The sequence below is a fragment of the Macaca mulatta genome, chromosome 3 (genome assembly GCF_049350105.2).
Source record: "Macaca mulatta isolate MMU2019108-1 chromosome 3, T2T-MMU8v2.0, whole genome shotgun sequence".
NCBI classification, from domain to species: domain Eukaryota; kingdom Metazoa; phylum Chordata; class Mammalia; order Primates; family Cercopithecidae; genus Macaca; species Macaca mulatta.
In genome coordinates this window covers 92,398,881-92,421,757 of record NC_133408.1, presented here as the reverse complement: position 1 = coordinate 92,421,757, position 22,877 = coordinate 92,398,881, and the positions used below count along the sequence as shown (strand labels likewise).

At 34.6% G+C, this 22,877-nt stretch overlaps 1 protein-coding gene across 3 annotated transcripts in view; it reads left to right on the top strand.

The window, feature by feature from the left end:
* Positions 1-19,709, top strand: part of SEPTIN7 (septin 7) — a 105,009-nt gene extending 85,300 nt beyond the window's left edge. For all 3 annotated transcript variants that reach the window (NM_001258100.2, XM_028844762.2, XM_077994511.1), the window contains 5 exon segments: positions 67-118; positions 4,896-5,021; positions 12,637-12,772; positions 17,492-17,631; positions 18,652-19,709. In NM_001258100.2, the coding sequence (NP_001245029.1) occupies positions 67-118; positions 4,896-5,021; positions 12,637-12,772; positions 17,492-17,631; positions 18,652-18,691 (494 nt within the window). In that variant the 3' untranslated portion in view covers positions 18,692-19,709.
* Positions 19,710-22,877: the final 3,168 nt, after the last annotated feature.

The following is a 22,877-nucleotide window of genomic DNA, read 5'->3' as shown; positions in this document are numbered from 1 at the left end:
AAATATTTTTTGAAGAGACTAGGTTTAGTGGAAATATAATAAATGTGGTCTATTTTTTTCTTACAGTTGAAAATGGTGAACATTGTGATTTTACAATCCTAAGAAATATGTTGATAAGGTAAGTGCAAGCAATGATGGAAATAGCTTAATATTTTCTTTCCGTAAGTAAGAATTGGACAGATTTGCTTTTTGCCTTCTATAAATATAGCTAATTTAAATTTCTATATTCAGTCTAGCAATGAAGTAAGCACTACATGTAGATGATTCTTTCTCCAAGGTTTTGAAGTCATGAGCAAGTTACGAAATAATTTGTTTAGGGATACATAGGAAAATTAGTCTCTTTACTTTATCGTTATACTTTGTGTTGAGGTTTATTACTGAAATAACTATGGAAAGTGAAATAGAAGAGGCTCTTTTTTCTTAATGTGAAGAACTTGTGAAAACTATATAAGGGAAGGCTAGTTTTTGAGTCAAAAGCTAGAATTTGAATGTTTAAAAGGTGCACATCCTGATAGCTGGTGAGTAGGCCACATTTTATGTACTGGAACACAGTGAACAAAACCCATCTTCCCACCAGGTGAGAAAAAGAAATCCCTAAATTGTGTCTTGCACACCTGCTGAAAGAGAAGGAAAGCCTATGGGAGCAAGACATTGAGGCCATCCTGATTAGAGGACCAGGACTAGTAAAGAGGATCTCTTACTAATGAATTAGAAAAGCAGCAGCAGAGAGGAAATCGTGAAGAAAAAGTGTAATAGGACTAGAGATGTTAGTAGACAAGGAACAGAAGGGGCATCAAAATGATCCTCAGTGTTTTCATGTTGAGACACACTCCTTCCTCTCCCTACCTCACTCCGCATTTCCCACTTCTGTCTCTTGCTTCTCTACGCCTTTACAACGTACTCTCTTTAACCTTCGGTTTTAGATGTCTGTCTGAAGTTGATATCCATTCATTTTCATACCCCTACTTTCCCAAAACAGAAGAATCTCTTTAGCTGTGTAAAGAAAGGTAGTAACATAAATATGGATAATAGTTGGAAATCATGGAATAACAAGAAGGTCATTCTCAAAGTGAGAAGTGAGGGGGAAAATTTAAGAGAGTCAAACTGCTACCTCAAGAAATACAGTAGAAATGAGAGTGAATTTTGAAATTGAATAAATTGGCATGTAATTGATCTTTATTTTCAAAAGAGCCAGTGTTCTTGGTAGGAAGTACATGATAGAGTTGATTCAGCAGTTGGGGTTGCCAGGCCTCACTTAGTGAAGAAGACCAAATGCACGAGAAGGTCATCCTCTGGGTTTTGAGAATACAAAACTTCAGGCTCTATTATGAATATTCCCTTCCTCTCCCATTCTTATAGTGTTACTTCAAAAGAATATATATTAATAATATAATCTGCTCTGACAGTATATAAGTAGAGAATGTTTAATAAATACAAATTACCATTGCATTCCTCTTGTTTAAATCCTCTATGGTACTTGCCCAGTGCTTGACATGGTGGCATTCTATAACTTTTTCTTACGTATTTTAAAAGTATACAATCAATAATTGCCTACAAAGCTAAAACACTGTAGAGAGGAAAGCTAGGTACTGAGTCAGAGACTACTTTGTTGAGATGGACTCTCAGTGTGTTGCCCAAGTAGGAATGCAGTGGCGCGATCTTTGCTCACTGCAACCTCCACCCAGGTTCAAGCAATTCTCCTGCCTCAACCTCCTGAGTAGCTGGGATTACAGGCATGCGCCACCACACCTGGCTAATTTTTGTATTTTTGGTAGAGACAGGGTTTCACCATGTTGGCCAGGCTGGTCTCAAATTCCTGACCTCAAGTGAGCCTCCTGCCTCGGCCTCCCACAGTGCTGGGATTACAGACGTGAGCCACCACACCTGCGCGGCTCAGAGGCTACTTGGAATACGCGAAGGTTCACAGCCTGGCAGCTAGTAAGGGGCCTCCCTAGTATAAGCATTACAGAGCAAATTGACCATGCCTGCAGGAAGATTTAATAGAGCAGAGCAGCAAGACTTTTATGCCTAAAAATTCTTAAGTTATTAAAAAGATGTATATTTAATTTAGCTCATGTCTTTACGACAAAGCCATCTAGTGGATATTTAATAATTACTTGAAGGAAGGAAATATAGTACCAATACCAATATTGCAGATGTCTATAAATCCCAAATAATTGAAATCTTGCAGGTCAAAGGAATAGTGATTGCTTCTAAGAAAGAGGCAAGTTCAAAGATGTTCTCTTGCTAATTGAGAGAACTGACTTACTCCAGGCAAACCAAGGAAGACGATGGAAAGGAAGAAAATTATACAGATATTTTCAGGGTGTAGAGATGGGTGTTTCAGAAATCAAATGGGGAAAGAAAACAAAAGGAGAACAGAAAGAGTTATGGTATCAGCAATGGGAAATGGAAGAGACAAATTCCTGAAACTGGGGAAAACTGTATTGCAAATTACCAAATTATTTTGAGAATGGAGGAGTGGGTTGAATCGTAAAATGAAAAAGCATATTTAATTAAATGGAAATAAAGACTTGTATAACCTGAAAAAATCAGAATTATGTAGTCGTACAGAAGACTATAGTGATTTTAGTGAAAGGGAAAATTATTATCTAAAATGTTAGATGACGCTAACAAAAATAACTTAACAATTAGTAAATTCACCTTACTTTTATTTTACACATTCACACAAACATTTCATATAAGTATTCTTCCTTAGGACCTTTAATGATTTTTCAGTGATGCAGTGATGATATGTGATACATAATAACTAAAATCAGGCCATGTGCAGTGGTTCACACCTGTAATCCCAGCACTTTGGGAGGCCAAGGTAAGAGAATTGCTTGAGCTCAGGAGTTCAAGACTGGCCTGGGCAACATGGTGAAACCTCGTCTCTACTAAAAATACAAAAAATAGTTGGGCATGGTGGTACACGCCTATAGTCCCAGCTACTCATGAGGCTGAGGTGGGAGGATGGTTTGATCCTGAAAGGCAGAGATTGTAGTGAGCCGAGATCGTACCACTGCATTCCATCCAGCCTGGGCGACAGAGCGAGACCCTGTATCAAAAGAAAAGAAAAATTAAATAAACATTGTTTTATATTGGCATAGGTGTTTGTTATTATTCTCAACTTAGAGAAACTGGTAACAAAAATTTATTCCAAAAAGTGTTTATCATATCTCAGCTTCAATCTTGAGTTACGAATTTTGTTAAAATTCCTATCTGCTATCTGCATTGGGGCATAAAAGGTAATGGCATGTTCCTTGTAAAGGGGAGCTTACAGTTGAAGAGGTATGATGTCACCTATGACATATACTTGTACCAAAAATGAATGACAACCAAGGAGAAAATGGTCATGGTTGGAATGCTTTGATGTCAAGGCTGGGAAAAAGGTTTCCAAAGTAGTTGAAGTCTTTGACGAGAGATTGACAAATTAGCATGAACTGTTCAGTGTCAACCACCAGATATGCCAGGAGTAGGGAGCTGCCTGACTTTCCTGAAGTGGAGTGGTAGAGCTTTAGAAGTAACTGTTGTGGCTATAAGAGAACGTGAATTTATTAAGGGACAGAGTCTGGGAGATGAGATTTTTGGAAAAACCAGACTTAGGACTAAGGAGAGTGAACTATCAGAGAGCTGCATGGAAATGTCAGTACGAAATGAATCAGAGTGATTGGATATCACATTTTATTCACAAAGGGGGAGATTCAAGAAGCTGGATTGTGAAGTAACAGTAAAGGTTTTCTGGATGTAAGGAATGATAAAAACAGTACAACGATATACTTTTTTCTTTTTTTTTTTCTTTTAAGACGGTGTCTCGCTCGTGTACTCAGGATGGAGTGCAATGCGTGATCTTGGCTCACTGCAACCTCCACCTCCTGGGTTCAAGCTATTCTCCTGCCTCAGCCTCCCAAGTAGCTGGGATTACAGGCACCTGCCACCACACCTGGCTGATTTTTGTATTTTTAGTAGAGATGGGGTTCCACCATGTTGGCCAGGCTGGTCTCGAACCCCTGAGCTCAGGCAATCCGCCTGCCCCAGCCTCTCAAAGTGTTGGGATTACAGGCGTGAGCCAGTGTGCTCAGCCAACAATACACTTTTTTGTTTGTCTCCCAGAAAGGAGTTTTAGTAAAGTGGTGAAAATGAATGATGGCAGATATAGGTAGTTTGAGATAAAATGGATGATGACAAGAGGGAGGACTGACAATAGAGTATTGCCACATCATGTATATCCAAGAACACTGCATTGGTAAAGGATATCCATAGAGCAGCTAAGGGTATCTTCAGTGTCTTGAATTATTAAATAATGATTACATCATCTCATATGTATTGTAGACTTACATGTATTGATTTTATATATGATAGAAATGTTGTAAGCAAAAATTTGTTTAACCAAAATACGTTTACTAGACAGTTTGAAGAAACAGAAAACTACTCTAAAATTTCCTTGTTTGAAAGCAACTTGATATGTGATCTGAAATTTATTATTATGTATTAATAAAAACTCATATATTACCTTAGTAATATTGCTAAAAGGCAGTTTCTTTTAGATTTTATAAGCTTCAGTAGTAGCTAATCTTGTCTAGTTTTTAAATAGGTAATACAAAGATGAATACTCTTTTCATAGAAAGGTCATCCTTCAGTAACTGCTTTGGGGGATTTATGGGTCTTAAAATCTCATTGGAATCTAAATTTGGTGTCAAGTTAGCTTATTTTTTGTTGGTCTACTTTGAGTGTAAATGAAAACAGATGAATGCCACCTTCCTTAACAATAGTCTTTTTCATTTTAAATCTGAAATGTTTGTTTTGGTAAAATTTTGAATTTATATTAAAGCTTTTTAAGCTTTTTTCCCCCTAGCTATTAATAGAAGCAAACTCTTGCTGTTTATTTATGACAGAACACACATGCAGGACTTGAAAGATGTTACTAATAATGTCCACTATGAGAACTACAGAAGCAGAAAACTTGCAGCTGTGACTTATAATGGAGTTGATAACAACAAGAATAAAGGGCAGCTGACTAAGTAAGTATGTATTTTTTTCGCCAAAAAAGGTATTATTTCTGTAGTCAATAATCATATTGTTTCATTTTCATTAAATTTCTCCTGGCTACTCAGTAGAAAATGTGGATAGTGTTCTCTATGCACAGCAGCATAAATTTATATTGTTTTGCTTTAATAGTAGAAGCTTTTTTTGAATGAACCATTTTGATAGCGTTTTCACTTACAGATTATGTGGAAAAAAAGGACAGGCTTTAACAAAAGGAATATTTAGATGAATTTATTCTTGGTTACCTTCTCTGTTCCTATTCCAGGGAGTGAATTAGCTGGAGTTGCGTTTTCTTCTTTTGGTTGTTAGAGTGGTATAAGTGACTACAAAGTGTGTAGCTTTGCCCTGTTGAGCTTATATCTCAAGCTGTGGTGGTTTCATGTTGGGGTCGAAAAAAGAGATGTGTGAGGAAGCTGGTAACCATGTCTGTGTCCTGCTTTTTAAAAATCTGTCATTATTGAAGATCATAATTACGTCATATGTCACTTAACAATGGGGATACCTTTCTGAGAAATGTGTCATTGGGCTATTTTGTCATTCTGTAAACAACATAGAGTACCTGCACAAACCTAGATGGTAGAGCCTTCTACACACCTAGGTTATGTGGTACAGCTATTGCTTGTAGGCTGTAAACTCATATAGCATGTTACTGTACTGAATGTTATAGACAGTTGTAACATAATGTTAAGTATTCGTGTATGTAAACATAGAAAAGGTGCAGTAAAAATACAATATAAAAGATTAAAAATGGTATATCTGTATAGGGCACTTGGTTTGAATGGAGTTTGCAGGACTGGAAGTTGCTCTGGATGAGTCAGTGAGTGAGTGGTGAGTGAATGTGCAGGCCTAGGACATTACTGTACACTACAGTGGACTTTATGAACACTGTACACTTAGGCTATACTACATTTATTTCTTAAATTTGTCTTCAATAATATTTTTTGCTGTAACTTTTTATTTTATAATAACTTAAATTTTAGAAAACTTTTTGATTCTTTTATAGTAACACTTAGCTTAAAACACAAACACATTGAACAGATGTATAAAAGTATTATCTTTGTAATCTTTATTCTATAAGCTTTTTTCTATTTTAGAAGTTCTTTCTTTTTTCACTTAAAACTTTTTGTTGTTGTTGTTAAAAACAAAGACATAAACTTACACATTAGCCTAGGCCTACTCAGGGTCAAGATCATCAAGATGCCACTGGGCAGTAGGAATTTTTTAGTTCCTATGGGCCACCATCATATATGCCATCCCTTGTTTACTGAAATGTCATTATGCAGTGCATAGCTGTATTGCAAAACCGTTTTAAATAATGTGCATTTGTAGCTAGGTGTTATCTACCATTAGAAGATAATCCTGAAGGATCAACTATATAAATAAGAAAGACAAGTTCTCAAAGTAGCTATAGTGTTTTCCGTAGTGGTTAATATGCCTTATAGTAGAATAGAAAAATGTCCCTTAAATATTTAAAATAAAAGATTCTGTTTGAGGTAAGCCTCAATATGTGAACAAAAGGAAGGCTTTTTATCTCTTTTTAGCAAAATGTTTATGAACTTTGGCATAAAAATGTAAGGATCCATCATAGTGAATATTCATAAAATCCTAATTCACTTTAAACTCATTATCATTAACGATGAACTTTTTAACTCATTAAAAGAAACATATACATAAAGCTACTGATAATTTTGTATGTTAAAATATACTACTAGTACATATTTTTTGTTAAATATATGTACTTATTCAATATGTTTTTTAAACATTTGTTATGTTGTAGATATAAGGAATTATTTATTTGTTCCCATGTCTCAAATATAAGGCTTTTTAAAGTAGTGCAGTATCATTAAGATCATTACAATATCATTAAGTATTTTTCTGCATATACAAAATTCTACTGTGTGAATACGTGAGTTAAACTATATCCCAGGTGAAAGCATAAATAGTGGAATTCTACTGGAAATAATATCTCTTAAAGAGAGGAATCATGACCATACTTTACCTGTGCATATAAAAAAAAGAAATGTTTGCATTGCTAAAAAGCAAATTGCCCCAGGAGCTAGCATAATATTTTATGCTAATAATAAATAGGAAAATAAACATTTTACAAGATCAAGCCAAATGGGGAATGGCTGTAATTGGAATAGATATTTGATATGATTTGATAAATTAGATTGTTACTACTTCATTGAATAACACATACTGAACCTGAAAGAAATCACTTGGAAGTTTTATCTATTGGTTGTATCTTGCATTGTCTTGAAAATGTTAGCAATTTCAAAAAGTATTTTTGTTAAATTTTTCTTTAAAAATCATTAACAACTTATGGTGCTTTAGCTGATGTAAGCTGCTTTTCCTCATAGGTCAGTACATATCCATGAATAACTGAAAAGAAAGACTAATGTTTAAATAAGTGAAGTAAGCAGGTGTGAGTTTAGGCTTATTTTAATGTTCTTTTGTATTGCTCTCATGCGACTCTCCATAGCAGTATATTCTTTGACAGTGGTTGTGGGGAGGGGTTGAGAGTTACAAGAATTTTGGAATGGAAGGTGAACCTATTGAAAATTTATAGTTAAACTGATCTTTGGCAATGTATGTTTCACAAAGTGCTAATCACACTTTGGTTTTAGAATATAAGCTAAACTTTTTAAAGATGTTAGACAGTGAATAGTAAAATACATTCATGTGCCACATAATGATGTTTCAGTCAATGACTGCATGTATGACAAGATCCCATAATATTGTGTCTGTATCATAGAGCCTAAGTGTGTAGTAGGTTATACTGTCTAGGGTTGTGTAAGTACACTCTGTGTTGTTGACACAATGACAAATGAATTTCTCAGAATGTATCCCCATTATTAAGCAGTGTGTAACTGTAGATCAGTTTATCTTATATTTAATTTTCTGAGATAGTTTTGGACAAACTGTAGAGTCTGTTGAAACATGAAATAAAAATTAAAAATATATGTGTAGCTGTCTGAAAATGTGTCTTTCTGTTATGTCAGTAGCCCTAGAACAATTCTGTTTTAGAGGGACTTAAAACAAGAATTAGATTGTGTGGTTTCAATCTGAAGAATAGCTGAACTTGTCCAGTCAGCTGTAATTTGTCTCAAGTTTAGATCTGGAGAAGTGGATGCCATTCTTAGCAGCTATCCAGTAATTACAACTGTTTCTGACAAAGAAAGTATGGAGCCATCCAAGTACTTACATCCTTAGAGAATGCATCTTGCATCCCTATATGGAGGGTGATGGGTGGTTGAAAGCCACAGAAAGGGTAACCTCTCAAATCAAAGAAAATTCAGCAAGGGTTTATAAAGGAAAGGGAAGAAGAATTGGTCATATCCAGATTGCTGATCTCTTAAAGGAGGTGATCCCCAGTAAGAGGAGGGCCATCTTTTTTTTTTTTTTTTTGCTAAACTTCCTTCTTGAAGTTTTATCTGCCTCCTTTTTCCTTGATCTTCTTTGTACCCCTTTACTTAAAATCACATTTTATTGGTAGCTCTTTTTCAGAACTGATGTCTATCATTGGTACCAATTGTGACAATAGATACCTTGCTCCAAGTTGGGGCACACCCTAGTCTCTCTCTGCCTTATGTTTATTTTTCTGTTCTCTATAGCCTTCTCCATCAGTCATTTTGGGAAAACTTTATAAGTAAATGACTGAAAATACAGGTTTCAAAGGCAGATTCTCAGAATTCTTGATACATGACAGAGTTTTCATTGATCTAAATAGAAATAAAGACAATTTGCTGAAAATTTCAGGTTTCCAAAAAATTAAACTTAGTTATATCTTTTACTCTTTATTCAAGTGTCCTTTCATGAAATTATAATGATAGTAGTTGGAAGTTTTGTTTATGTTTGGTTTTAATACTCTCACGTGGCAAAACAAAATGTTAGCAACCCTTATTACTCAAAATTTTTGGAAATTTTTATATTGATCTTTGAAATTACTGAAGTGAAATTCCTTTGGAAAATTTTGCATAGTGACCTACTGACCACTGGAGCAAAAGTATGTAAATCTACTTGCTTAATTGTTCTTTAGGAAAGACCACACACGTAATTTAAATGAAACATGGTTGTCTTTTGTTACACTCCAAGTGTGGGTCATGTGTAATGCAGCAAAGTAGAACTTGACTAGGTCATCCTTATGTGGTGGCTGTAATTCTCTTATTGGTCACATGAAGGGGTGTGGCTTGCAGGAATTTTAACCTTATAAAGACAACTCTAGAAGGAGCTAAGTCTTTGGGGATTTAGTTTCATATTCGGGTTATGTTGGAACCATTTTCTTTTTCTTGTTTTACTAAGTTTTTTTCATTTCTTTGGGTTTTTAATTTCGCTGATAGGTTTATAAGCTTTACTACTATATATGGGTGGATAAGAGTTTCCTGTTAAAAAGCAGGCGGGCAATGATATAAATTAAATGGTTTTTCCAGTCATTTAATAAAAGGTTTTACTTGGAAAAAAAATAGTAAATGTGAAGATAAAAAGTGATCTCCCTACATTTTCTACATTGTAAGCACAATTTTTTGTTTCGATTTTCTAAAAATTAATAAAGATGACTAGAAGTGAGGTGTTAATTTAAAAATTAAAAATTTGAAAGATCATTTTTATTGGTGAGAGACTTCAAAAAATTCATTTTAAATATGCATGAACATTTTTTCACAGTATTTGAGTATATTTGGTCAGATTATTTTTACAAGGCTAAAAACTTACAGTATCTTAACTGTCAAATAATTGCAAATTTCTTTTAGAAACACATTTAGCATATTTACAACTTTGAACAGACTTTCAGAAGATAAGTGCACAGCATATTTTTGTAGTGATTTAATGTAATGATTATGAACATAATTTGGGAAATAAATCAGCTTTAGTGAATTTTACTGTAAATTTTTTATTTAGGGCACATACCTTAATAATTTAATTGTGAAAGCTATGCATTTGACTTTAATTGCAGCTTTTAGCATGCTTTATTTTAAATGTGCTAAATCACTAATTTTTGTTCCTGTGGATATGATATAGTTGAAGGCATGTATGGCAGGGGATTTTACTATACAGGGATTTTTAATACTTAAATTTTGAATTTAAAAGAAGATTTTTTTTTTTTCTTCGAGATGGAGTCCTGCTCTGTCACCCAGGCTGGAGTACAGTGGCACGATCTTGGCTCACTGCAACCTCTGCCTCCTGGGTTCAAGCAATTCTCCTGCCTCAGCCTCCCAAGTAGCTGGAATTACAGGCATGTGCCACCACGCCCAGCTAATTTTTGTATTTTTAGTAGAGATGGGGTTTCACCATGTTGGCCAGGCTGTTCTGGAACTCCTGACTTTGTGATCTGCCCGCCTTGGCCTCCCAAACTGCTAGGATTGCAGGTGTGAGTCACTGTGCCTGGCCTAAAAGAAGATTTGAAATATCATTGCATGTTTTCTTGGCAGTCTCTCATTTTCCCCTTAGAATTATTTAAATAATAATTTAGGTGGCAAAATTACCTGCTCCTTCCCAAGGATAAAGATAAACATTTTATAGATGAGTTGTGTAGGTAGGAATAGATATTTCTGTCTGATTTCTAATTTAATATATTTACAATCATAATTATATTATTGGATAATCTTAAATTACTTAAATATACATATTCATTTACTTAAGGTTAGCAATTAAAGAATTGTTTTTAGATTATTTTCTAGAAACTAAAAAATATTTTTGGGGTGTTAGGGGACAGTGGGAATTTTATTTTCTAGAAACTAAAAAATATTTTTGGGGTGTTAGGGGACAGTGGGAATTAGAGACTCTGAAAATCTAACAGAAGCTTTGGACCCTTTCACCGGAAGAATGCTGGCAAACACAAACACACATTTGGTATGCTGTTTCAGGGCGGTCACTGACACTGGGTGTGCTCAAGAGATCAGAGGCAACTATATTAAAAACACTTGCCATTAATATGAGGAATATATTATTAAGCATCTCAACTTTTACAAAAAAAAAATGGTATTTACACTTGGAAATGTATTTCAGCTGACTCCACTTTTAAAATGCAGGTTCTTGTTCTAAGTTAGTATGTCTGGTTAGTTTCATTTTCAGAACTTTTGATTCATTGTTTAATTGGAAAAATATGTGGCAGGTTTGCATGTAGAAGTAAGTTTTCTTTTGGTGAAGAAATATCCTTGAGTTAACATTTTATTCTAATTTATGCAATTGCGAAAACAGATCATCTTAATCATAGCATTACATCACATCTTTGTTCTTCCTTTTTGTTAAGAAAAACTAGTAGCCAATATTCGGTCCTTTTTGTTTTGTTTCTAACATTTTCTGTCTAGCTCTCTTGCCTGCTTCCTTGATAGAAAAGACAGTTGCTGTGATGGTCAGAAATATTTAGCCTAATAAGGAGAAAAGTCACCATAATAAGAGTGTGTAAAATCAGGGTTAAAATGACTAGCCTTAAAGTTACGAGTGAAATCCAAGGTCTGGTTTTTGTTTTTAAGCCGTGAGTTAATTCTTTTTTAAAAAAAGTAGTGTATTGCAATAAAATTTACCCATTTAACATGTAAACCTCAATGGTCAAAGCCTGTTTTTATGGAGGCAAAACAAGCATGCTTTATTAACAAAGTCAAAGAAGTACTTATCTCTTTAATTTGTCCTAGGGTATTGAATAATTTTCAGAGATTCTCAAAGCAAAGAGCCCATTTTCTGCTCCTTTGCTAAAAGCACTAGGTACTTTGGCATTCTCTTGTGTCTCTGTGAGAAAGTATATTAGCCTTAACAAAGCCCACCTGTAAATATATATCAGTGTGAAAATTTTGAACACAACTCTTCAAGGAGATTTGAATCCATGGGACTTTAACGTCAACAGAGTGAACATTTTTTTTTTTTAATTTAACTATGCTTATGTCTATTTTTTGGCATTTAAAAATAATTATTAACAAAATATTTGCTCCTGATTATCTCTAAAGTATGTGTGTGTGTTTTAAATCACTGAAAGTCTTTAAAACTTAAGACTGAAATATTTGAGTTAAGTGGAATGAATTTTCAAGAGCATTGAAGTTATAAGGGACCTAGAAATATTCTGTATGCCTAAATAGTGCTCTAAGTATTGACTAGTAGTTGTTTCCAGCATCAGTTCAGTTACCAAAACAAATAATAATTTTTGTGTTCTTAGTAGCTGTCTTAGAAGAGATGGTAACACTTGAAATTTTGGTAAAAAAATTTTGGTAAAAATATTCTACATATGTTAACTTCATTACTTATTTTCTGTTTTTCATGTTAAAATGTTGTTTAAAGAACAAAATTAAATGATTTTCATCTAATGTTTTATTCTGTGAATGTATTTTGGGAATTTTTTTCCCATTTTCCTTCTACAGTTTATTTGGTATGTCATCCTTAAATTTGATATGCAGTAGGTTTAGAAAACATCTTTGATTTTTAGATTTTTTTCCATAATAAGTTTTATATATGAAATATCACGGAAATAAGTTCTAGGTTATAAATATATTAATAATGACATACATATATAGCATCTCATTTGTTTTCATCAGCTGTTTCATAGTTCTGTATTATAATTTTTATTCACAGACATTTAATGATTACCCTTAATATTCATGACAGGAGCCCTCTGGCACAAATGGAAGAAGAAAGAAGGGAGCATGTAGCTAAAATGAAGAAGATGGAGATGGAGATGGAGCAGGTGTTTGAGATGAAGGTCAAAGAAAAAGTTCAAAAACTGAAGGACTCTGAGGCTGAGGTAATCAGTCTAATATTCTATCTCTTAGCAGACATTGTGTTCCTTTTTAAGTAGTGTCTTCAGTAAAATTTATAGATAAAGTAACCTTTTATGCATGTTTTTTTCAAAATTAATACCCCAGTGTAACAAAATGGAGAAATTTCTAGAAGCAAGCACTGTGTTTATAATATATGCTTCAATATGTAAGTGCTTAGACATAGTATATTAGGTAGGACAGTGTAATAGAATACTTACAATGAATTATTAAAGTTATGATGAACAAGTTTGAGTTGTGAAAAAATAAAATTACAAACCATTCCATACAGGTGGCATAAGAACACTAAAGATGAGAGTTTGGGGGTGGATGTATGCACAAAAACTAGTGTTAGGATAATAATAATTGACCATACTTATTTGTGTATGAATGAAAAAGAGGGAAATAACCTTTATTGAACTAAAGATATGCCTGGATAAATTACACACAATTAAAGGAGAGAAAATTAGGGAATGTGATAATTTTTGTTAAGGTTGGGCTTTTCTTATTTATAATGTACATGTACAACATTGGGCAGGGTAATGACAAAACATCCCAGAAGACGTATCTACTATTTTGAAACCCTTCTAGATGTTGAGTTATACATTTAGTTTCTATTAATCAAAAAGACCTTGGAGACATTTCCTTCAATAGGTGGCAAGAAAGAAAGGATGGAGAAAAAGATAAACTGAACATAAGAATCCATAGAACAGTTAGTTTGATAGATGTCTGAGAATAGTAGAAAAAAACTATGGGTAATCCCAAAATAAATAAGTGATTTCAGTATGAAATTTTCTCCACATAAATTTGATATAATTAAAAATTATAAAATAGGCTGGGCATGGTGGCTTATGCCTGTAACGCCTGCGCTTTGAGAGGCTGAGGCAGGCAGATCACTTGAGTTCAGGAGTTTGAGACTAGCCTGACCAACATGGTGAAACCCTATCTCTATTAAAAATACAAAAATTAGCTGGGTGTGGTGGTGAGTACCTGTAATCCCAGCTACTTAGGAGGCTGAGGCTGGAAAATGGCTTGAACCTGGGGGGCAGAGGTTGTACTTAGCCGAGATCACGTCACTGCACTCCAACCTGGGTGACAGATCGAGACTTTGCCTCAAAAAAAAAAAAAAAAAAAAAAGGAAAAAAATCCTATAAAATAATAAATTATTTTAAAATATGTGAGATGAAGGCCAGGTGTGGTGGCTCACATCTGTAATCCCAGCAGTTTGGGAGACCAAAGAAGGATTGCTTGAGTCCAGGAGTTTGAGACCAGCCTAGGCAATATGACAAGACCCAATCTCTACAAAAAATTTTAAAAAATAGCTGGGCATGGTGGCATGCGCCTATGGTCCCAGCTATTCAGGAGGCTGAGACAGGAGAATTACTTGAGCCTGGGAGATCGAGGCTGTAGTGAACCATGATTGTGCTACTGTACCCCAGCCGGGGTGACAGAGCTAGACCTTGTTTCAAAATTATATATATACATAATTTATGGATGGATTTATATATATATATATATGGATGACAGTAATATAAAATATTTTTAAAACAATCTTTAATGATAAAATTTAGTAAGATCCCTGTGTTTTATGTGGCTTCACTGATATTTGTATCTAAGTATATTAAGAAGAGATTCAGATCTCTTCTGTTATATTCTTAGAGTTGATCGCATTGCTTTTGTAATTACTGCGTAAAATACGGAAACCTTTTTTGACTAAAGGCTTAACAAAAGTACTGTAATCCATTGAGTAAATAGAATGCATGGCATGAGAAAGTATTAAATAATTTCAAGGAAATGTTTTTATTCCACATTAATTTCTCTTGCATTATTGGGCTTTTCTTGTAATTTCTTGCTAAAATCTTTCACTGTTGTTATATTTGTTTTGAGTTTAATTTAGCCGGGATATGGAATAATTACTCCTGGTTTGAGACTGCTGAGCACTACAGGACTAGCATCCCTGGCACTGCCACTAAATGCTAATAGTAGTGCCCTCCTATCATTGGGCAAACCAAAATGTGCATGCACACACACTCCCAATCAAGAATCACTGTCTTAGCTGATTCTTATTGTATTATAAATGAATAATTAAAGTTCTTAACATGACATTTTGGAGGTTAATTTATCAGCCTGTTAAATATATGCATTGAATCTCTACCTCTTCAGTAATTCACATATAATTTGGAAAATCTATATCCAAAGAGGGGTTGAAAAACAGGAATAATCAAGAGTCTACTACATTATCTCCACACTTAGATTCCATTGAGAATCTAAAAGTAGTTTAACTTATATTTGAGGCAAATGTATTTTAGGACATGTTGCTAAGAGTAAATATTACAAATAAGTAATTGTGAATCTGTAGCCAAGGAACCCTTTGGGAATTTTCATGATTACTATGAATGGTGAAGATTGTTTTGAAGAACTATTCTTTGAAGGATGGAATGTTAACATTTAAAGGACCTGTGAAGAGCTCTGGGCCAAGGTTCCCACCTGATACTCTAAGCCATTAGAGAATTAGGCATGCTCATTCTAGATTCTTTGTCTTTTATGAAACCACATCTAGAGTGTATTTACCAACATCCCTGTGGTAATGAGTTTGCAAATCATCATGTATATGATACATGATATATATTATGTAAATATGATACATGTGAATACATAAATAGGTAAAGAAACCCTTTTAGCCTTGTTTAATACAGTTTCTCCTTAAATCCATTACGCTGGAAATACTTGTTTGGGGCACAACTAGCAGCACAGTACATCAGTCACAGCACCAAGCATCTTTCATTTATTGTGTTGTCTAGTGCACACCACAGCCCTACAAGGTAGATATTATTGCTCATCTCTCCTTTATAGATAAGAAGAAGGATAAATTAACAATATGCCAGCATTTGAACCCAGTTAATTTTTAAGTTTGCTGTTAATTGCTAGATAGGTTCACAGTCCTGTTTTTCACAACTTCAGAATGGAAAAAGCTCTGAAAACTGCAAAACCTAACATGAACTAAGTTTTAATCCTACATATTGTGAATATTTATATATTTTACTGAAACAAATAAAAAGTAATGTGTTTGATTATACTTGCTGCCCCAGATAGCCCAGAAGGTATTTTATAAATATAGTATGAACTCATTTCTAAACAGTGTTGTGGTTTTAATAACTGAAAAATGTTGAACTTCGAAAGGCGTCTGACCCCATGGGTTTCTTAAGAGTGAGATTGTGACCTATACCTTTATCTACATGCAGTTAACACAAAAGATAATTACTTACATGTAACATAAATGTAAGTTAAAGAATGATGAACACTGTAAGCCTACCACCTGGCTTAAAAAAATAGAATGTTATCAACTCATTTGAAGACCCTGTGTGCCTGTCCCCTATTGTATCCCTCTCTCTCATTCCCAGAGGTAACTACTATTCTGAATTGTGTATATGTGATTCCCTTGCATTTAAAAAAAAAATAACTAGAGACATTTTCTTACGTTCCTACTTTCTGACATTTGTTAGTAACTTGTTTGCTGTCATTGGGAAGATTTCACCTCAGATTTACTCATGTTTGCTTAAGTGTGTCTTAGGTGATTCTGTCTTGTAAGAATTGCATGAAATAATTGAAATAGGAATAAATCTGAAGTCACTTCGGGCTTGCAAAAAAGAAAAATTGTATGCAAAAGTATAATATATAATATATAATATGTATAATACATATAATGTTGTATATTAACATTATGTTAATGTTAACTCACCAATGTAGTAAAAATCTATAACAGAACATAATTCCTGGATAACCGAAGGTTTTGAATAGTCCTTGGGTATTTGGCATAGGAGGATTTAATCTGCTTTTTAAAATTTGTTGACTTTTCTTTTTTTTTTCAGAAATGGATTGACTTGCATCTAAATGAAATTATTTATCTAATGATCTCTTGGACTTTAAGGCCCTTTGTTTCTGCAGTTACTTTGCATGAGTGTTTACTACCTCTCAGTCAGCATTCTTTACAGCATTAATACACACAGGAGGAAGGACCACCTGCATTAGAATCACTGTAACTTGTTGAAAATCCACATTTCCAAACTGAACACCCAGATATTCTAATTCAGTACATCTGAGTGAGGTTCAGGATTCTGTGTGTTTAACAAACATCCCAGGTGATTTTCATGAAGACCAGTGTCTGAGAACCACTGCTTACAGGAATCAGAGTACTTTACTGGCATCTTTGAACTCTTAGGATCCTAAACTACCTGCTTTCTTTTCACTTGTCTTAGCTTTCTAAACTTGGAATTAGGAGGCTTATTCAAGTCCTGGTTCTTCCACTTTCTGGCTAGCAATCTTGGGCAAGTCATTTAAATTCTGCAACTGTTTCCTCATCTGTACAATGAGAACAATGATGTCTTCACTGCCCAGCCTCCAACATATTTGTGATTAAAGAAAAATGAGATAAGATAGTAATTTTCCATTATAAAGTACTCCATACTGTTAAGTTTGTTGTTTTTTTGTTTGTTTGTTTGTTTACTGTTTCCCAAGATTATTGTCTTGGGTCACTGGCCTTTTGGGTCCTAAAGTAGGAGGAGTCCTTAACAGTGCTTTCCAGGTAGTACTCTGAATTTACAATAGGGCTATTCAATGCTCATATTCTTATCCTTAGGGTGTCTGGATGAAACGTACTTCTGCTTCTGATTTCTTAGTTTTGTTTTATATACTGTGCTATGATTTAGCTCCAGCGGCGCCATGAACAAATGAAAAAGAATTTGGAAGCACAGCACAAAGAATTAGAGGAAAAACGTCGTCAGTTTGAGGATGAGAAAGCAAACTGGGAAGCTCAACAACGTATTTTAGAACAACAGAACTCTTCGAGGTAACTAATAGCAGATTACTAAGAAATGTGTGTATTAATGTTTTAAAGAATTGTTTTCCTACTTATTTAAAAAACATTAGAATAACACTTAAAAAGTCATCACCCATTATCATGCATTCCAAACACAATGGTTTTCATGGATAAATATTTTTATATGGATGGATACAGTCTGTGTCCATTAGCAGTATTTTTTCAGTACATCTTTCATGACTTAATCTTCGTAATTATGATTTAGCAGCTTCATAACATTCTCCCCAGTTAACTTACCTTAATTGGATTTCTTACCTCCTCCCCCCAATTGTTGGACATAAGGGTTGTTGTCAATTTTTGGCACACAAAGGGAACATTCTTCAAAATCTGTTACATATTTAGGAATACTTTTTAACTGTACTGGATTATGTTGTTACGATAAAATTCTTAAGACAAAATGTTAGATATTTAATTTCCATTACAGCTAATCAATTACTTTCTGTTAATTTATACAAAATTCAATGATATTTGAATTTTTGGTTTTCTTTTCCTTAATAGTTTCATTTAAAACTGAAAAGTGGCATTCCTATAAGGATTATATAGTTTATCCTCATTACTAAACATTTTCAGATTTGACATTTGTTCTACTATACTATACTACTGTTAACATTTTCCCCAAAGAAGAGGAAAATAGATTTGTAAAAGCAGTTGCACTGCAGAATGCAAATGACAGTGGGGGAAAAGAACACCCTGTTTAATGCTAGTTGATATTTTTTAGTTTGTGCTGTTTCATTTGGAAATAATTGTTCTTGTATATTAAAATTGGGTTTTGCCATATTTTTTACTATTTATCCTGGAGTTTTGTCAAATATTTGTCTAAGAAAATACTATTATAGATTAACATTGTCTTAGCTGTTTACTTCTAAGTCTTTTAATTTTTTTCAATGAAAAAGTATCTGAAAATCCCAACATTGTTGTAATTGGGTTAGCTGTTGTTATCATGTTTATCAAATGGTTACTCATCTTGATTATTTCCCTTTCATCATTTAGAACCTTGGAAAAGAACAAGAAGAAAGGGAAGATCTTTTAAACTCTCTATTGACCACCAGTTACGTATTAGTTGCCAATATGCCAGCTTGGACATCAGTGTTTGTTGGATCCGTTTGACCAATTTGCACCAGTTTTATCCATAATGATGGATTTAACAGCATGACAAAAATTATTATTTTTGTTGTTGTTCTTGATGGAGATTAAGATGCCTTGAATTGTCTAGGGTGTTGTGTACTTAGAAAGTAACAGCTCTAAGTACCTTTCCTACATTTTCTTTTTCTTTTTTTATTAAACAGATATCTTCAGTTTAATGCAAGAGAACATTTTACTGTTGTACAATCATGTTCTGGTGGTTTGATTGTTTACAGGATATTCCAAAATAAAAGGACTCTGGAAGGTTTTCATTGAGGATAAATTGCCATAATATGATGCAAACTATGCTTCTCTATGATAATTATAATACAAAGGTTCCATTCAGTGCAGCATATACAATAATGTAATTTAGTCTAACACAGTTGACCCTATTTTTGACACTTCCATTGTTTAAAAATACACATGGAAAAAAAAACCCTATATGCTTACAGTGCACCTAGAGCTTTTTTATAACAACCTCTTTTTGTTTGTTTGTTTTGGATTCTTTAAATATATATTATTCTCATTTAGTGCCCTCTTTAGCCAGAATCTCATTACTGCTTCATTTTTGTAATAACATTTAATTTAGATATTTTCCATATATTGGCCCAGCTAAAATAGAATATAGCATCTTTCATATGGTAGGAACCAACAAGGAAACTTTCCTTTAACTCCCTTTTTACACTTTATGGTAAGTAGCAGGGGGGAAAATGCATTTATAGATCATTTCTAGGCAAAATTGTGAAGCTAATGACCAACCTGTTTCTACCTATATGCAGTCTCTTTATTTTACTAGAAATGGGAATCATGGCCTCTTGAAGAGAAAAAAGTCACCATTCTGCATTTAGCTGTATTCATATATTGCATTTCTGTATTTTTTGTTTGTATTGTAAAAAATTCACATAATAAACGATGTTGTGATGTAATAGTGTGTGGGGTCTTAAATATCCTAGAGTCTATGTAGTAGACTAGAGTATGTTTGGGAAGAAACTTTTCAACTTGAGTTTGCCTCCTCTACGATGACATCTTTTATATGTTTGTCTCATTTAGAATGCATATGTGCTGGTTTTCTGATTTAAGAGATACCATATCTCTGTTCATTTCTATCTCTCATTTGTATGCTTATTTTTCTGAGATCAATTTTTTTTTTTTTTTTTCCCCAGACAGGGTCTTGCTTCATTGCCCAGGCTGGAGTGCAGTGGCACAAACATGACTCACTGCAGCCTCAACCCTCTGGACTCAAGCAGTCCTCCTGCCTCAGCCCCCTGAGTAGCTGGATTGGAGGCGTGCACCACGACGCCTGGCTAATTTTTCTATTTTTTGTAGAGATGGGGTTTCATTATGTTGCCCAGGCTGATCTCGAACTCTTAAGCTCAAGTGATCCACCCACCTCAACCTCCCAAAGTTCTGGGATTACAGGCATGAGCCATCATGCCCGGCCTCTGAGAACAATTTCTAACTCATTCAGATTAGGTATACTCTCAAGTTCCTGGAAACTGAAATTTTTTTAACTGGAAAGAGGGTAGTGTAATTTCTTTTCTCAAGGTCAAGTGACATAGATTTTAACATAATGCATAATTTAAGTAAGAAATTAAGTAAGTAATGTAGCCCAGTTTATTATTTTGAAATGTTTTACCCTGTTTACTTTTTTAAATTAAAGACCTAAGCAGAGGGAATAATTATAAGTCAATAGCAGAGAGATTGTTGTTTGGGTGTTTATTTTTTTCCGTTTTTGTGTTGAGAGATTGGGTTAACACCTCTAGCCAAAAATGTTTGGTTTTAGGGAGGCTAAGAACAACCTACTGAATTTGGAGAATGCAAAGGTAAAAAATGTATATAGACTGCCTGCCTAACTGGTTAAGCACTACTGCTTCTGGGAAATATTATTTCAAAATTCTATGTATTATTATAATAAATTTGTAAGACATTCATTATTCTACCATGCTAATGAAAACTTTCAGAAGTATTTATCCATGGCATGCCCAGGGTTTCACCTGAATCTGATATAGCATCTATATAACTTTACTTTTACTAGGACTTTTGATTTTTGACTCCAGGCTTAAGTATGTCAGAAGGCTCTTTTTGCTATTTGGCCTGTGGATTTCTGAGAGGATCATTCACAATACATGTAAAATTCAGGTAGGCCTAAGGAAAGGCCAGCTCTTAGGAAGCAAAATGGCAATGTCTGTTCTCCACTGTCAGAGGCATTATGTAATTGAAGTATCCTGTTAGCCACTGTCTTTTCGCCAGTTAAGTGGGGCTGAACAAGTAAGCACTAATACCGGTGAACCACTTGGGCACCTTGTGGATAGAGTTTTGCTGCCACCTAGTGGAATGGGATATCATTGCTTCCATAGCAGGTTCACAAGCAAGTTAAGTGGACACAGCTTGTTTCTGTGTAGCTCAGGCTGTAATCTTGAAAGCTGAGGAGATACCCATGCCTCTTGTACTCATTAGCTGGGTGTCACATTACCACCTGCACATTCTGACCCACCGCATCTTAATATGTTTTATCCTCTTGGAGGAACTAATCTAGGAGTAGAAGTCAGAATATGGTAGGTAAGGGGAAAAAAGGAAAGATGGCTTGATAGCTACGAATGCATCAGCAGCAAAATGTTGACTCAGAAAATTATCTAGATCACGGTCTCCAAACCTGATGCTGTTTCCTTACAGAAATATTTGTTGAGCATGTGTCCATAATTATATGTATTGATCGACGAAAATATGTGTCAACAAATGTACTGCTACACTAATGTGAAAATTATGAAACAAAATTTGAAAGAGTGAAATAAAAAGGTTTGCACTCTTTTGCCAAGCCCCAGTGAATTATTACTTTCTACCTTGGAGGCCATCGATCTAGGTAGTATGTGGATAGTTAATAGTTATTGTTGAATCACCAGGGAAGGTCCTAGTGAAGACCGCTGTAATGTCCTACTTGATTTGAAAGGAAAATTTGCCACATCAGTAAATCGCAGTCCTTTCTGATGATAAGCTTGCAAATGTAAGTCCTTGTACTTCATTCAGAATTTTACCTGCCCCTTTTGTAATAACTTCCCGTAGCTGTCCTGTTCCAGATGGTAACCTAAGTAGTTACATGTGTTATTTAATCCTTAATGATAACAATTGGATAAGTTATCTATTAGGATAACTTATTAATACATTAATAAATGAATAAGTTGCTAAACATTTTAAACCCTGCTTCCTCATCTGCAAAAGGATGAGGAAACTGAGGGTTTAAGATGTTTAGTAGCTTATTCAATAGGTGGTAACTGGCAGAACCAGAGTTTGAACTGGTCTTGGTTACATCAGGACCTGTGCTTAAATCTTAAGCCTTACAAGTACCTGGTCTGCTACACTGCCACATTTCTGAAGCATGATCTTCTACAGAGTTGTTAGCACAGAGCAGAAGCTCCCTGATTAAAGGGTCAGCTGGCCACCAGGCAGCCTGGAGAAGCAGAAAGCACCAACACGCTCATTGTCTCAGTTTAGACCCCAACTCTGAATTGGGCATGTAACTTCTCTGAATGTTTCCTCAGCTATAAATGGGCCCCATGCCTTCCTTGCTGGTTTGGAGTGAGGATTACATTGTGACTGCACACGTTAAGGTGTCCAGACCTCAAGAATGTGACAATCTGCTGGGGTCATGACAGACCAAAAAGTACTCAGTTTTAGTGATGGTTTATTTTTAGGAAATGTGCATAGTGCCATGATAAGTCTCTGGATCTGCTGCTTTGTGCACAGAGATAGTCTTCTGGAGTTAATTCCATGGCAATAAGGTAATTTTGGTCAAAAGAGGAAAGGTGTTAGTAATTGGAGTTATAAAATACATCATTCTTGTAAGTAATGCTGAGATGGTTTATCAGAGTCTCATGTTTAATGAAAACTTTTGCTGCTTTTCAAGCAAACTTGGTTCCCATAATTTGGGATTAATCCATAGAATGTTCAAAATTTAGTGTCAGCCATTTTCAGCAGAAAATAGGGGCTGACAATTTCCTGTGTTCTTTAGAAGACTTTGAAAGCTTCATGGGAAGAATGAAGACTATTCTTGGCCAGAACATTTGTCCCATGGGGTGCTGGACCCAGCCAAACAGCCT